Here is a 17,383-nt window from a genome sequence, read left to right as displayed (position 1 = left end):
TGGCTCTAGCAGAGAAGGAACGGGGTGTATCTGAGCTGAGACCCCTCCAGGCCCCACCCAAGCAGCTCGGCTTGGTCACCTGACAGGTACAAGACACACAGCGCACAAACTTGGCCTCTTTCCCCCAGACTCTGACAGGAAACAGAAATGTCCTCAAAGGCACTACAGGCCTTTATAGCAGGCCATGTTGCCACTGGCTGGCATCATCAGAGAGAACGGCTCTCTGCTACTTGACGCTCTGTTTGCAAAAGAGCAAAAACCAGATTCTCCCAGGACCCCAGGGTCCCAGAAACTGGAGATCTTCGATTCATTTCAGGAGAACAGGCGTCAAGAGGGTTTCTTTCTCATATGTGCAGGGCGCTGACCCTCCAGCTCACCTCCCAGGACAATTCCCCGAGGGAGCCTGACCCCTGCCCTTTGACCCCTGCGCCTGAGACCAGAACCCTGGTGGGATGGGGAGGCCCCGCCCCAAAATGGCCGCGCCCAAGTGCGGCTGTTGCCGGCAGCACGGCCACCGGCGTTTTCTCACTCTGGGGATCTAAAAGAAGCGGAAAGTGTGGCCTGGGGGACGGAGGGGCGCGAAGCCCCAAGGCTGCGCAGCGACGACAGGGCCGGCCGCGCAGGACGACCGGGGAGAGGGCGCTCCAGCCTCGGAGGCGGCGGGGAGCAGGACCCTGCGACCGGCCGCGAGGAGCCCACTCGCCTTTCGGCGCCCTCAGACTTTCGTGCGACTCGTCCCGGAAAACGGTCGCACGTTCCTGGCGTTCTCATCTCGCCTCAAAGGGAAGCACGTCAGAATCATCGTGCCGGCCAGGCGCCATGTTCGCCATTGGCAGCGGCGGCCTCGACTCCCATCCCCGCCCCCACCTAACGGCTGCTGCGCCTGCGCCGCGCCCCGACCTCGGGCCCCCCGGGTGCCGGGGAGCGGAAGTGCTCTGCTGACCCCGAGGGCGGCGCGAGTTCACGCTGCCTGTTGTTATCCGCCCAGGGACGTCGGACTGCTGGTGTCGCTGTGAGGGAGGCGGGGTTGGCGATACGCGCGATGCGGGGGTCGGAGGGGCCAGGGGTAACGGGCTCGCGCCCCCGAGGGTGGAGTGGCAGGACCGTGGAGGTCAGCGAGTGATTCATTGATTCATTCATTGATTCATGCAGCGAGTGCTTACTGAGTGCCTAGTAAATACGAGGCCCCGTTGGGTTGCACACTAATGTCCACAGTAGCCCTGTGAGGGAGGTGCTACGCGTCTCTTCATTTTAGAGAGAGAAAGCAAGAGGGGAAAGGCTCGGAACCTGTCCAAAGGCGCACAGCTAGGAAAGCGGGGCATCCTTTTTCATTGTGCTTTTTTTCCTCCTGGCACTGATCCCTTTCGAACGCACCCTGTGATTTCTTTATCATGTTTGTTACTGACTGTCTCCCCAGCTAGAATCTTGCTCCGCAAGATCGGGGAGCTCCTACACTTTGTTCACTGAGGTCTCTGCAACACGTAGAGCAGTGGAACAGGCACACAGTAGGCGCTCACCTCTTTATCGAGTGAATAAAGGCCCAGAGGAGGCAGGCAGTTGGTTCCAGAGCCCGGGCTCTGAGGAAGTCAGACAGTGCCTAGCTCCTCGTCTGGCGATAGTTGAGCTCTCGATAAATGTTAACTCCTAAAACGAGGACGAGGCACTGCGCCTCCTCGTGTCCAGGAAAACATTTGGGTTTTCCTCAACTTCCCTGCATCATCGGGGTTGCTGATTGCATCTCTTATGTGGTCATTGTCTTTCCAGGGTCGGGCTGCGTAGCTGAGACCAGTGCGCGCCTTCACTCTCCAGCTTATGTGCCCTGGGCTCCGATTGTCAGTCTCCGGAAGAGCAGTTGTGAGGCCTCAGGAGGAGGTGAGTTCCCCGGCCCGAGGGAGACCTCTGGTGCTGAAGTGAGGGTCCCAGCTGAGAGGCCCTTGGCTCTGAATGCTTTGGTCCTGGCTCCTGAGGAGCAAGAGAGCTCCTCTGAGGGGAGTTGGAGGAGAAGCCTCAGCCCAGAGCCCAGACGCAGAGGCTCAGGGCAGAGGCAGGAGGCTCACAGGAACGAGGTGGTAGAAGAGCTGGCCGTGCAGTGGCCTCTGTCCCTCCGGCCAGCAGACAGAGAGCAAGGCGGCCATGCTGGCTCAACTTCCAGCACCATCAAGGGTGGTGTGATGGTGAGCGGTCGGACCCCTGTTGCAGGAGACAGAGCTGAAGGGCGCAGCTGGATGGAGGGACGCTGCCCTGAGGGCAGGTGCCCTGCTGTAGTGCCTGCAAGGGGGGGGGGGCGGGATGAGGCGGGGAAGGATCGCTGCCAGCCTCACAGGACTTCTGTCCTGACACTGCTGTGCCCACACCATCCTGCTGCCCTCTTTTGCCCTTGCCCGTTTCTGCATTTGAGTCAGTCCTGTACTAGGAACATCTCACCCTCCTCTAGCGGAAATGTTGACTCTCCCTCCATCTTGACTAAAGTGCAGAAAAGGTTCTGTAAGTTTACTTTCTGTTTTTCTTTTGGTTTGTGCAATTTCAGAGTAGTCTGCAGGCATGTGATCATCCAGGTCTGCCGCCTCATTTTGATGCCAGTGTAACTGGGCCTGAGAATGTGACTTGTAAAGCTACGAGGCGCTGAATGCCTTTGTCCTGATGCTGCTGCAGGGGTTGCTCCAGTGGCCGCGGTTACTCTGCCCAAAAGCTCTTTAGTGACGCTTTCCTTTCAAACTTCCAAGCAGGGAGGAGCAGGACAGTCAAATGGAAATCATGGGAAAGGAGGAAGTGCGGGGGTGGGAACAGGGTGGTGGTGGGCCTGCAAGGGGCAGAGGGGGCAGGGGGCAAGGTCAGTGGTTTCCAGCTCCCTGTGGAACTGACCAGTGCTGGCTCTTCACCTCCTCCTCCGCCCTCTCCTCCCCCCAGGGCTCTCAGCCCTGTTTTCTCTCTCTCCTGCAAACCACAGCAAGGTGTCCCTGTCCTCCACACTTTGTCCAGGGTCCTACACCTCTAGGGCTCAGCGTGAGCATAGGTGATTTGTAATCATTTTTAATATTCATTTTACTAGTAATTAGTATTCACTGTCACAAATGAGAAAATGCAGGTACCCAGCAGAGGACAGGTGAAATCACCACTCAGAGGTAAGCAGTGTCTGCAGTGAAACAGATGCTCTTCTAGACTCTCTTCCTCAGTTCGGACACACTGCTGAACAAGTGGCATCGTGCTGCACTTGCTTTTTTGGAACCTGCTTTTAAACATGTTGAGAAATGCAAACAAGATTCCATAGCATTTTTAAAGCCCACGAGGTGTCCCGTTGTGTGTGTCTTATTTTTTAACTGAGTCCCCTCTGCTGGAGGTTGAGTTGCTTCCAAGTTTCTGGATGCTGCAAACAAGTTAATATCCTTGCGGCTTTGTGCTCATTTGTGATGATTGCTTACTTAGGGTGCATTTCCAGGAATAGAATTCTTGAGAGAAAGGAGGTGTCAGGTTGTTAATGGCTTCTGGGTAGATGTCTTTAAACACAAGCCATACATCCGTCCAGGAAGAGAAAAAAGATTCTGTGTGCAAAAGCCACATGATCTTAGCCATGTCCCACGGGGACAGGCTAGAGCTACGAGGCCGTGTTTGCAGGTCATTCTGACGGTTCAAGGAAGATTCTTACTGGGCTGGCGATGATGGTCTCAGGGCTGTGTGCACTGATCTCGACCCTCTAATCCTGCCTTTGTAGATCTCCATCCTTTGTCCGGGGCGGAACAGGATGGCCAACGCCCAGGTGAGTTCCTGATTACCCCTTCTTTGTCTCCAGTGAACTGGAGGCAGCTTTTGGGAATCTGTATTGTAACCTTGAAAAATCTGTGTCTTCTTTTCCATCTCAGAGAAGATTGTTTAAATACATACACTTAGCGTCCTTCCAGTTCACTTTCTTCTTTTTATTAGGTTTAAAATAAAGTAAATCCATGCTTAATGTTTTAATATGCATATAAAAATAGTAGCCCAAACATCCCCATTTCTTCTCCCGCACTCCCAAGTTCTTCCTCAGGGATGCCCACTGTTAACAGTTTGGTGACAGCGTTGTGAGCATGTACATCCGTTTAATAAGCCGAAAACAGACGCACATGTGAAGCTGTGTGCATTTTTGCACGAATGCCGTCATACTCCCCTACCCATCTTGCTGCTCCCGCACGTTTATCTTCTGGATGTTGTTCCTCGTCAGTATACAAAGATGATCAGTTCCTGTTGTGTGGTCTGGCTGTATCATTTAACCATTTCTCTATCCTTGGATATTTTTGATTTGAATGTTTTTAGTATTATAAACAGTGCCTCACGAGCAACTTTCTGTGTGTCTGTTTGCTCAGTACTACAAGTATTATGGAGGTTATACATGGAAATCGGATTTTTAACTAACAGGTGCTCAAACCTTAAATGTGTCCTTCCACATCCTTCAAAATTACTCCTCTTCCTGATTTTTAAAGACCAGATAATTTCTATGTTCCAATTTTCCAGGCTGTTGAGAGATGAGAAAGCACCCAATTAATTTTATAAAGCCACTTAACTTTAAATTTGATGGAGATACTACAAAAAGGAAAATTATAAACCAGTTTCACTTAAGAATATGGATGCCAAAATTGAAAAAATATCCTGAACAGAACATTAATGAATTGAACCAAGCATTTGTAAAGTAATGCATGCACAAGGTAAAACTTTCAAATGAGAGCTCTGCTCCACAGAGGGTGGAGAACAATTCTGTCCCCAGTCCGCCGTCTCCTCCTTTACTGGTGCATGCGTTCTTCCAGAGATCACGTGTGCGTGTCGTTCTGCCTAGACAGAGGAATCACTTTTCTTTTTCTCCCTCTCTTTTTTTATTTTTTACAAATTGGAGAACATTCTAGTCCTTAATGATGCTTCCAGTGCACTTGTACAGAGTCTGTCCCAGGGATTCTGAAGTGTGGCACTATTGCCATTTTGGGCCAAATTATTCTTTGTTGTCTGGGACTGTCCTGTGCATTGCAGCATGTATGGCAGCGTCCCCTGGCCTCTATTGACTGGATGCTGGTCGTACTCCCTCCTCCGGTTTTGGCAACCAGTGTGTCTCCCCACATTGCCAAATGTCTCCTGGGGGACAAAATGACCCAAGGTTTAAACCAGCGGTCTACCCCGTTTACAAAAATGGCCACTCGATGTTCTACTGGATGGAAATACCATTTGTTATTTACCTTTCTCCTAGTGAGGTACATTCGGGCTATTTCTAGTCTTTGGCTGCTGTAAGCAACGTAGCAGTGAATATCCGTGTACACTCCAGTTGTCTGCATGTGAGTACATCTTTCTAGAAGGGAGCTTTCTGGGTCCGTGACTACAAGAATCTTGAACTATGATTCAAGATCGTCAAATTGCCCCCCAGATAGTGTGTTCTGTGCACTCCTAGCCACCATAGGATGCCTTTTCCCATGAACAGGCAATCACAGTGATTCTCGCAAACATGGTGAGGAGAGAAAAGAGTGGTGCATTTTAATTTGCATTTTTGACTTGAGCGTCTTTTCATATTTTAAACACCATTTGTGCCTTTTCCTTTCAGATGTTTATTCGAGTCATTTGCTCGTTTTTTCTCTTGGGTGTGGAATTACTTTGATTGCTGATTGCCAGCTCTTTATGCTAACATAATAAGTAAATCAGACCTCTGTCATATATGTTGTAAATATTTTTTCATGATTTGTCATTTGTTTTGGCTTGGATTATATATCTTGGGGAATAGACACTTAAATTTTTTAAACGTGGTCTAATTTCACAATCTTTAGTGGCTTCTAGATTTCATGTATTGCTTAAAACGTCTTCTGCAAGTCAAGATTATAAAAATGTCATTTTAATTATGTGGAAAAACAGTGGTTAATGAATGATGGTGGCACAGTTGTCTCTCCGTCTAGATGGAAACAAAGCTCGACTCTTCTGCATATAAAAGTAAAATTCCAGACTGATTAAAGAACTAAATTTTTATTCGAGAGATTAGAGGAAAGTTTCAGAGGCTATTTATATAACCTTGCTCAGTGCAAGAAATATTTTTAATGAAGATGCCAAACCCAGAAACCATGAAGAGCAAGGTTGTCAGATTAGATTGCATTAGGATGTTAAAATCTGTACGGTCAAAAGACGTTTGAGAAAATACATGTGGTACGTATGACACACAGAGGATTTATAGACAGACAATGCAACCGATGGTACAAAAAAGACCTAAACTGTGCTAGAAAAGCAGTCAGCCGATAGGACAGGCAATGTTTAAGAGAAAAGGGGGATGCCGTATGAAAAGATGGGTACCCTCCCTAGTTTTCAAGACCAGAAAACAGGGCTCGTGTTTGGTCCTCCTTTTCTGTGGCTTTCTGACAAATGAAACCAGTCTCAGCCCTTCTACTGTTTGCCTTCCAGGTGTGTGTGTGTTGTGTGTGTGTATACAAAAAACCCAAAACTTTGCATGGATTGCTTTTCATGAAAATGTACCCCTAATATACATATTCCGAAATTTGGCTTTTTTTCCTTTAACAAAAGTATACCAGACATCCTTTCATGTCGGCCAGTTTTTATAATGGCTGTTCTAGAGTACAGCGAGTATAGCCGGAATGCTGCATGTAACCACTCTGTCATCCTCCCAGGCCAGAGGCAGTTTGTTTATAATCAGGGGTCATTTTTATCATAAGCAGTGTTGCCTGGTAATGTAGCTGTCATTCCACCATTACTGGATTCCCAGGAGCACAGGACATTCAGGGCCATCTCTCCCCTTCCTTTTTGCTGATACAAATCCTGCTGCCTTGAACATCTTTATGGGCTTATAAATGGTTCAGTAGCATAGAGTCCTGTAAATGCAACTACTGGTGAAAATAGGAGGAAAAAACTTAGTAGGACCTGCCAAATTACCTGTCAGCCAGCCTTCGATGAGAATACTCATGTTCCAGTACCCTCGTGAACAGTGGCTCTCTGTCTTGTGAATATTTACCAGTCTTACAGGTACAAGTCAACATCTTACTGTTTAATTAGCATGTATTTGAACTTTAGTGAGGTTTATCATCTCTTTCTATGTTTAGTAGCCACTTACATTTCTGTTGCTGTGGATTTTTGTCCATTCTATTGAGTTGTGTTTGCTACTGACTTATTGGAAGCCTAGGGGGAAATCCAGAGAGGGCAGTGCCGTGTGATAGGGTATTTGCAGTGTGCATTTTGATGTGCGTTAACCAGTTGCTCCCCCACCCCCTGGAGGCAGTAAAGTTTATAACTTCTTTGGTGTTTTTCGCCACGCTTGACTGCACTGGGTCTTATCAACCTTCTTAATGTTTAAGAACCTGAAGGGTATAAATAAGTCCTGGCGATCTAATGCACAGCATAGTGATTACAGTCAACAGTGCTGTATTATAAACCTCAAAGTCCTAAGAGACGAGATCTTAATTGTCCTCACCACGAAAGAATAAATGATAATAATGTGACGTGGTGGAGGTGTTAGCTAACGCCACAGGGCCATCATCCTGCAGTATATAAATGTATCAAGTCGACATGCTGTACACCTTAAACTCATCCGATGTTGTAAGTCAGATGCATCTCCAGGAAAAGAAGAATCTGAAGGTTGATAAATGGTATCCTATTTGAAATTTACTTCACATTCCCTCAGGTACATGTATTAGCTTGTGGTCTTTTTCTTAATGATGTGTTAGAATTTTAGTGCATGAAGGAAATTAGATCATTGTTATGTATTTTACAAGTATTTTTACCACCTTGATATTAATGTTTGAGAATTTTTAAACTTTGTTTTTGCTACTTTAGAAATTCCTAATGTCTTGGTAGTCACGTTTATCAGTTTGGCTGTATGTCTTCTGAATTTGGGGATGGCTCAGAAAGACTTTCGCCACTCTAAAATTGTAGAAACGTTTAACTCATCTATTAGTTTTATGGTTATCTTGCACACATTTAAATCTCTAACTCATCTGTAATTTATTTTGGACTTTGGAGTGAGATAGCGAATCCAGTTTTATGGTGTGTCTTTTCCCCACAGAAATTCCTAGCCGGATTTTCCTAATGGCCTTTTCGGCCATGATTTGAGATCCTTTGATTATGAACTGAATTCTGACCCTGTATGTGTAGGATCTGTTAGTGGTTTTTAACTTTTGCCATCATTGAAGTATAAGACTGAGTTAGTGTTGATAAAACCCTTCTGCTCCTTAGGGAAATATGACCTTGAGTTAACCTGGTTTTAGCCTTGTGTCACTGGAAACCTGATAATGTGGAATGAGGCTGTGTTACCAGGCGTTCTTACTTATGGTAAAAATGACTCCAGAGTGGCAAACTGCTTCTGAACTGGCAGCACTGTGAATAACTGTGCATAGCTAGTGGGAAGCCACAGACTTGGGTTCCTGAGTTCTGTGTAACTTTTATAACTGGGCATGTCCTTTGCCAGGCCCCTGGAAGAGGTGCCCAGGGGCCTGTGACAAGAGATGCTGGTCTATGGAGCAGCTTTGGGCTTCTCAGCCAGATGTTTCCTGCACTCAGCTTGTGGTCTTGTTGTTGTGCACCTCAGTTATCACAGGGCAGCGTGGCGGGGCCTAGTCTGGGCTCATAGCTACTGGATTGGACTAAGACTCCTGCTGGTGACACATGCCTGTCATGCCCCTTCTCCATGCTGTTTCCTGCCTCCTGCATCGTATCCTTCTGCAAAGCTGAGTGAACTGGTGCCACCTATGGCCTTTTGGGCCCTTGTGGGTGCAAAATGTCTCATTGAATTTAAGACCACTGAGTGTGGGTAGGACAGGATGGGACCCGGAGCATAAATAAATGGATTATGGCTCTCTTATAGGAATCCAGGCACTTAGAGGAGTAAACTCTTGTTTGGCTATGACAAGCCAAACACAGATCCTTTTTTACCTCAATCTGCTGACCAGGCCAGACACAGACCTGTTCTTTGTCTCATGACTGATTAGCTAAGATTGGCACTGTGGGTCGTGATTGAGGAGCTGTGTTTAGAATATTCTAGTCGTATATCCTCTGCAAAGCCTTCTCTGTCACTGCCCTTGGGAGCCAGCCCTCCTCACTGCCTCCCTCCCTCCCTTTCATATGTGAGTTTCCAAGTGTTGTCTTTCTCCTTCTACTGGACTGATGCTCCTTCAGTTCAGGAGGTGTGTTTGTTTTTATTAATGTTTATATCCTCTGGACTTGCCAGCTTGGTCTCTGTTCAATAAGTGTGTGTGGAATGAATGATTTCCAGGGAAAGATATTTCTAACACCCAATCTGTTTTCCTATAAAGTTTAAAATAATTTTAGCTACATAAACACCCTGTATACTATACCGTGTCAAATTGTGGACGGTGAGCAGCTCAAGAACAATTCTAGAGAGAAAGGCAATGCAGTGTAGTATTGAAGAATGTGGGTGTGGAAACCAGACCAAGTGGATTTTAATCCCCAATTCCTAGCTGTGTGACCCTGGGCGAGTGACTTTACACTCTGGGTGCCTCACTGTCCTCATCTGTCAGGCTTCTCCTGGGTGGTGGGGAGGGTCAAAATCCTTACTACACGTGAAGGACTTAGGATGGGCACAGAGGAGGCACTTGACGAACTTGAAATGGTCTGCCTGTCCGCTAGCCGATCACTGAGCTAAAGAGCAATGTGCTGTTGCAGGAATGCTTGACCTTCAAGGACGTGTTTGTGGACTTCACCCTGGAGGAGTGGCAGCAACTGGACGGTGCTCAGAAGAACCTCTACAGGGATGTCATGCTGGAGAACTACAGCCACCTGGTCTCTGTGGGTGAGGGACTGCTCCACGGTGTGACTAGAATGCTCCCACTCGTGTCTCCCTCTCTCATGGCTGCAGGCTCAGGGGCCTCTGAAGCCCTAAATGAGCTTGGGCCTAGGGCTCACTGTCAGGGATTCATAATCCCGTTGGCACCCCGCACAGGTTGTTTGTGCTCTCATCTTCTCTGTGAATGTTCTGCTCTGAGGGGCAAACAGCTGTGCTTGTGGGGCAGTCACCGAGGCTGGACCACCTTCAGCCTGCAAGGGTGGGCCTCAGTTCTCGAATGCCTCTGGCATCAATCACGAAGTCCTGTGTCATTTTCCCATCCACAGGGTACCTAATGGCCAAACCAGATGTGATCTTCAGGTTGGGACAAGGAGAAGAGGCTGGGATGGCAGGCAGAGAAACCCCAATGCAGAGCTGTCCAGGTGAGCACATGCCGGGCCATTCAGGCCAGGGCAAGGGGGACCTAGTAGGTCAGTGAGAGCGTGGCCTCGGGGGCGCCCCCAGGAGCTCTTCTCAGAGCCCCCAGACTTGGGGACACATCTTGGGTCTGATGGAATGAGCTGCTGTAATAGCCACACGATGCCTCCACCTGCCACCCTTCTCCAGCCCCCTTGTTCTTGCTTGGGGTGCAGACAGAGGGCAGCCACTGCTCTTCTTTAGATCCTGTCTCTACGTTCCAGCATCCTGGGTGGCTACTGAGAAGTGCTGAGCCTTTTCCCCTTCCTCCTCTCCCTGCCTTCTGGAAGCTTTTGGGGTTTCCCCCCTTACTTGCGCATTTGCGTTTTCATCAGGAGAGATGTGGGTGGAGGTGAGATGGTTCCTGTTTATTTGGCGTACTGGGGGCCCTTTAAGGCTGAAATGTGGAGTCTTTTCTTCAGTCTCAGGGAACTTCTCCTACCTGGTTTATTGGAGTGGGTATGGACAAAAAGGCTTTGCTAGTGGCTTTCACGTGTACCAGGCCAGGTACCCACCATGTCCCTGCCTGCCCTCACGTTGTGGCTGAACAGTGTCACCCTTCACACAGGTCTGTTTGTTCTTCTTATTTCCTCAGACTCTTCCAGTCTGACTTGATACCGCCTGTTGTCAGATTCCTCCTCTTATCAATACTTCCCTCCCACTCAACTATATTGTCTTTTGTATTATCTTTATTTATTGAAAAAAGAAAGAAACTTGAGAGGACGTTGCTCCCACAGTGGCATGCTTCCGTGAGCACTGTCTCAGTCCGGGGCAGAGCTGCTTTTTCCCTTAACTCTGGGCCCCCGACAGGGATCCAGAAACTCTTCAGATGTTGGTCTTCCTCTTTTTCTCTCCCATTCACCATGGCCACTCCACAGGCCCGTCCTGAAGAACGCTGTGACTGGGTCAGGCTGGCCCGTGGACCAGCAGCCTGGGCATCTCCCAGGCTCTATTAGAAATGCAGACTCTTGGTGTCCACCTCAGATTTTCTGAATCTGAATCTGCTTTTCATCAGCCGTTTAGAGCTTAATTTCAGAGCTCTAGCTGTACTCAGACACTGGCCCAGCTCATCCCAGGTGACTCCCGCATGGCTTCCTCAGAGCCCACTCCTTCTTGGCAGATGCACTCTCTCTCTGTCTCTGACTCTCAGAGCCTCCCTGTGCTGGCGTGCGCACAGCCTCTGTTGCTTCTCCCAGGGACGTTGTGGGCTACAGTTTCCTCTTTACTGCATGCTAAATCCCACATCTGCCACCTTGTGGAGATTCATCAGGATTTCTGGTCTGCTCATGGCACACTTTTTCCTACTTCCAGTGTTTCCAGGAATCGTAATGACTATGAGTCTCATTCTCATTTCAGTGGTATCCTGGAAGGGGGAAAAACAAACTCAGAGGCACAGTCCACCGTCTTGAGTCACAGTTCCCTTTCATTAAAAACTGCCTTGTGTTAAAAGTAGTGCAGGCACATGTTGGGTCTCAGAGTGCATAGCTGTACAGGATACAGATAGTCTTAGTGCATCCCCAGTCACCTCCCAGGGCTGCCTCTTCTCAAGCTTTCTGTTTTTCATTCTTCTGATGACCGCCTCCATGGGTCCAGGGAATACCTTCATGCCTGCAATCTGGCGTTTTCACTTTTATCTTTCCTCTAGGAAAAATACAGATTCAGCTCAATCACACTTTGCTCTTCTGCTCCCCAGCTCTTCACAATGTTTGTTAAATTCTTACTTTTAGCTTCCTTATTGGTTACATGTGTAGCATTAAATAATGTAGCTGAACTTCCGTTTTTGCATTCTATTTGGTAACTTTCTTTAATTAAACCCATCTAAGTGCCTGTGGCTTATTTCTCTGCCTGGAACACAAACCCCTAGAGACAAGAGTCTGCATCTTATTCTTACTTATGCAGGTGTGGGGCTGGTGGACGACATCCGATAATTACTGATTTGATTGGGTTGGACGAGGGCACAGGGAGGAGGTTTGTTAGTTATCCAGAGTCCAGTGGTTAAGAGCTTGGTCTTTGGAGCTCATGGCCTGGATTTAGATTCTGGCTTCTTCACTCACTAGTGTCACTCTGCACACATGACTTAGCCTCTCTCTCCTGTTTGTAGAATGGGACTGATGCTAGAACGTCCAGGATTATCAGAATTTAATGAGTTGACAAGTGTAAAGCAACTAAAAGGGTGCTTGGCATACAGGGAGCTCTTAAGAAATGGTGTCACTATTTTATTGTAGTTATTAGTGATATGGAATATTGTTTAATGCACGGTTGTTAACCAGAGGTGTATCACTTAGTGACCTGTGGAAGGAACGTCAGGATACTCACGAGTAGACCCCACACTCTAGTAACTGTTTCAGAAAGCCTGAGATGGACTGGTTATGTGCATTTTGAGTAATACTCCAGATAGTTCTGATGCCCATGTCTAGTTCAGATCCACTGCTTTAAATATCCCCTAAGAGGGGTTCAAAGGCCCGGGGAGACATGACAAGGCTGTCACCCAGGAGCGCAGGATCTGGTGTGATGGGGACAGGAGCACATGGACTCGCTACTGACAATTGATTCTCTTCCCCCTCCTCCATACTTCAAGCTACTTCCAGAACTGTATGTTCCTCTGGCCCCTGGTGAAATCTCTGACAGTTCCTATAAATTCTCTGGTGGTTCTGAGATAATAAAAATCTTCTAGGAACTGTTAGTCTCAAAAGTAGTCTCATTGTCGGGGCCGGCTCTGTGGCCGAGTGGTTAAGTTCAGGCACTCTGCTGCGGCGGCCCAGGGTTCAGATCCTGGGCGCAGACATGGCACCGCTCGTCAGGCCACGTTGAGGCGTCGTCCCACATCCCACAACTAGAAGGACCTGCAACTAAGATATACAACTATGTACAGGGGGGGTTTGGGGAGATAAAGCAGAAAAAAAAAAAAAGATTGGCAACAGTTGTTAGCCCAGGTGCCAATCTTTAAAAAGAAAAAAAAAAGTAGTCTCATTGTAGTAATAAAAATTGTCCAAGCCCATGTAGTAGTTCAAACTTTGAAGTTGATTGAGCTTTTCACAGAAAGAACTTTTACCTCTGTTAATTTTCTCTATCATTTGTTTTCTGTTTTGTTGATTTCTCCTTTTACTTTTATTTCCTTTTTACTTTTTCTACTTACTTTAGGTTTACTTTGTGGTTCTCTATCCAGCTTCTTTTTTCTCCAATGTTTTATTATGAAAATTTTCACATGAAACAAGTGAAAGAATTGTAGTTTGAGCACCCATATAATACCACCACCTAGGTTTAGCTATATTTGCCTTACCTCATATCTATCTGCCTAGCAATTCCCCTCTCCTTCCATCAGTACACTTTATTTTTTATGTGTCTTGCATTTCAAAGTAAGTTGCAGAGATCAGTACTTCACCCCTACGGGCATATCATTAGCTCGAATACCTCCACAGGCATATTATTAACTCGAATTCAGTATTTGTTAGTGTTTTGTCTATCCTTAATGCTTAATAGGTAGTTTGATAAAAAGAAATGCATAAATAGCACAATATGATATTGGGTTGTATGTGGTAACATAATTCACCTATGTTTTTTCCTTGTATTGTCATTATATATTTATTTTAAAGTGAGATTTATTGAGGTATAATTTATATACCATGGAGTTTATTTTTCTTAAGTACAGTTCTGTACTTTTTATAAATATATAGTTATGTAACCACCACCACAATCAGGATACTGGGCATTGGCATTCCCTAAAACGTCCCCTTCTGCCCCTTTACAATTCAACTTCTCCCGCACTTCCCAATCTGATCTTGTTCTAGTTTTCTTCTTTCTAGAATGGTGTATAAATGAATCTTAGAGTATGTAGCCTACGTGTCTTGCTTCTTTCACTTACCTTAATGCTTTTAGGGTCATTCATGTTGTGACATGTATCAGCAGTTTGTTCCTTTTTGTAGCAGAATAATGTTCCATTTTGTTTATCCATGGACCAATTTATGCACATGTGAATTATTTCCAATATTGGGTTGTTATGAAAGAAGGTGGTATGAACATTCATATTCAGGTCTTTGTATGGATATATATTTTCATATTTCTTGGGTAAATATCTGGAGTGGGACTGCTTGGTCACATGTATGTTTAACTTCACAAGACACCGCCAAACTGTATTTTTAACACGACTGTACCATTTTGGTTGCCCACCAGCCACAGAGGAGAGTTCCAGGTGTTTTGCGTCCTTCCCAGCACTTGGTATTATTAGTATTGGTGGTCTTTTTAGTAGCTGTAAGAGTATCTCACTGTGATTTTAATTTGCATTTCTCCAGTAACTAATGTTGAGGATCTTTTCATGTGCTTATTTGCCAGCTGTACATCTTTGGTGAACTGTTTGTTGTAATATTTTGCCATTTTTGTTGTCATTAAATTGTGAGAGTTCTTTATATATTCTGGATGCAAGTCCCTTATCAGCTATGTGTTTTCCAAGTATTTACCCCCAAGCTGTGGCTTGTTTTTATCTTAACAGTGTGTTTCAAAAAACAGACATTTTTAATTTTGATAAAGTCCAGTTTATCAAGTTTTTCTTTTATGGTTCATGCTTTTTGTGCCCCATATAACAATTCTCAATCTAACCCAGGGTAACAAAGATTTTCTCATATGTTTTCTTTCAGAAGATTTCTAATTTTAGCTCTTACATTTAGGCCTATGGCCCATAATGAGATAAGTATTTTTACCTGGTGTGAAGTAAAGGTCAGCATCCTTTTTTTTGACATATGCATATTCAATTGTTCCAGCAGCATTTTTGAAAAGACTGTCTTTTCTCCGTTGATTGACCTTGGCACCCTTGTTGAAAACAGTTGACTGCATATGCATTGGTCTATAGGCCAATACCGCACTGTCGTAATTACTGTAGCCTATATTAAGTGTTCAAATCAGGTAGTGTGAATCTTCCAACTTTGTTCTTCCTTTTCATAATTTTTTGACTATTCTAGATCCTTGGTATTTTCATATAAATTTTAGAATCAGCTTGTCAATTCCTACACAATAGCCTACAGGGATTTTGTTTGGGATTGCATGGAAGCTGTGGATTGTTGAAGTCCTAACAATATTGAGTCTTCCAATTCATGAACATGTTGTATCTCTCATTTTTATTTAGGTCTTTTAAAATTTATCTCAGTACTATTTTATAATTTTGAATGCACAGGTCTTACACAGGAAGTGCAATTGCAATTTAAGTATTCTATTTTAAACATATTTATTTAATTTTTGTCAATATCTCCTTGTTTTACTTATTTATTTATTTATTTTTAAAGATTGGCACCTGAGCTAACATCTATTGCCAATCTTCTTTTTTTTTTCCTTCTTCTCCCCACAGCCCCCCAGTACATAGTTGTATATTCTAGTTGTGGGTCCTTCTAGTTGTGGCATGTGGGACGCCGCCTCATCATGGCCTGATGAGCGGTGCCATGTCTGCGCCCAGGATCCGAACCAGTGAAACCCTGGGCCGCTGATGCGGGGCGGGCGAACTTAACCACTCGGCCAAAGGGGCCTTCCCCTTATTTATTTTTTAATTTAGTGGTTGCTCTAGGGATTAAGATATACATACTTAACCTTTTACATTCTACTTAGAGTTATATTTTAACACTTAAGTAACATGTAAAAAAAAAGAATGTTGACCTTTACTTCACACCAGGTAAAAATACTTATCTCATTATGGGCCATAGGCCTAAATGTAAGAGCTAAAATTAGAAATCTTCTGAAAGAAAACATATGAGAAAATCTTTGTTACCCTGTTGCTCTTTATTCATTCCTAAAGTTCCATGCTTCCCTCTGATATCATTTCCTTTCACCGTGGAGAAGATCCTGTATCATTTGTCTTAGAACAGGTTTGCTAGTGACAAAATCTCTTTGTTTTCATTCTGAGAATTTTTTAAGATTTGTCTTCATTCTTGAAGGGTATTTGCTTGATATAGAATTCTGGGTTGACATTTCTTCTTTAGTATTTTTAAGATGTTCCATTGTTTTCTGGCCTCCATTGTTTCTGATGAGAACTTCACAGTCATTTAAATCATTGTGCAACGTGCCTTTTTTCCCCCCGCTGGTGGTGTTCAAGGTGTTTTCTTTAACTTTGTTTTCCAGTCATTTGATTGTAATGTTTCTGGGTATTTCTTTGAGTTTATATTGTTTCTGGTGTAGTGAGCTTCTTGAATCTGTAAATTTATGTCTTTCTCCAAATTTGAGAAGTTTTGGGGCATTATTTCTTCAAGCCTTTTTTTCTGCACTAGTCTCTTTTTCTTCTCCTTTGAGGACTTCATGACATGAATGTTGGACCTTTTGATATTGTCCTACAGGTCCCTGATTGTATTTTTCTTTCTTTTTTCCCCCTAATCTTTTTTCTCTATTCTTCAGGTTGGCAGCTTGGATCGTTTCTGTCAGTCTAACTCCAGGTTCATTACTCTTGCCTCTGTCAACTCTATTCTACTGTTAAGTCCATTTCATGAGTTGGCTTTTTAAAAAAATTTTATATATTGTGTTTTTCACTTCTAAAATTTCAAATTTTCTTTGCAGTTTCTATAGCTGTGTTGAGGACTTCTCTTTATCCATTTGTTTCAAGTGTGTTTGCCTTTACCTCATAGAGTTTTAGTTATAATAGCTACTTATATGTCTTTGATATTTCCAGCATCTGGGTGATCTCAGGAATGACATCTGTTGATTTCTTTTCCCTTGGGAATTGGTCACATTTTGCTGGTGGTTTGTTATGTTGAATGATTTTGGATTCTACCCTAGATAGTGGTGGTTGTGTTGTTTTGTTTTTTAAATGTTTATCAGGTAATAAACCTGGTTAGATTCAGACCACTAGTTCTGTCTCACCTTCTGGGGGTGTTGGTTCCAGTCAGTTCAGTTTGCACAGCCTTTGTTGTGCTCCTTTGGCTCTGCTTTTGTGTGCACCACTCAGGGGTTAGTTTGAGACTTGAGTGGTGGTTTAAGTCTTTGTGCAGTTTTCAAAGCCGTTGCTGTCCTGCTTTGGGTCTTTCTCATGCATTTGTCACTCAGGTGTTAGTCTCAGACTTGAGCTATGGTCTAAATCTTAGTTTAATTTAGTTCTTAAAGCTTTGGCATAAAGCTTTGCTTTCCTTTGCATGCACAGCCCTTGGATGAGCTCAGGACTTGTGGAGGTTCTAGGCCTTTGGGACAAAGTCTTACAAAAAAAGAGGGGGGACA

The 17,383-nt window shown here is 45.0% G+C and overlaps 1 protein-coding gene across 3 annotated transcripts in view; it reads left to right on the top strand.

Annotated features, from left to right (window-relative positions):
• Positions 1–426: 426 nt before the first annotated feature.
• The window catches only part of ZNF674 (zinc finger protein 674), a 29,558-nt gene continuing 12,601 nt past the window's right edge, over positions 427–17,383 (top strand). Inside the window, exons 1-5 of one of the 3 annotated variants that reach the window (XM_008508757.2) lie at positions 427–1,012; positions 1,765–1,872; positions 3,710–3,754; positions 9,625–9,751; positions 10,072–10,167. In XM_008508757.2, coding sequence (XP_008506979.1) covers positions 1,813–1,872; positions 3,710–3,754; positions 9,625–9,751; positions 10,072–10,167 — 328 coding nt within the window. In that variant the 5' untranslated portion in view covers positions 427–1,012; positions 1,765–1,812. Of the gene's footprint in view, positions 1,112–1,514; positions 1,873–3,709; positions 3,755–9,624; positions 9,752–10,071; positions 10,168–17,383 lie in introns of those variants that run through there. The other 2 variants (XM_008508758.2, XM_008508762.2) reach the window with 2 other exon arrangements.

The sequence above is a fragment of the Equus przewalskii genome, chromosome X (genome assembly GCF_037783145.1).
Source record: "Equus przewalskii isolate Varuska chromosome X, EquPr2, whole genome shotgun sequence".
Taxonomy (NCBI): domain Eukaryota; kingdom Metazoa; phylum Chordata; class Mammalia; order Perissodactyla; family Equidae; genus Equus; species Equus przewalskii.
This window is presented reverse-complemented; position numbering and strand designations above follow the sequence as displayed.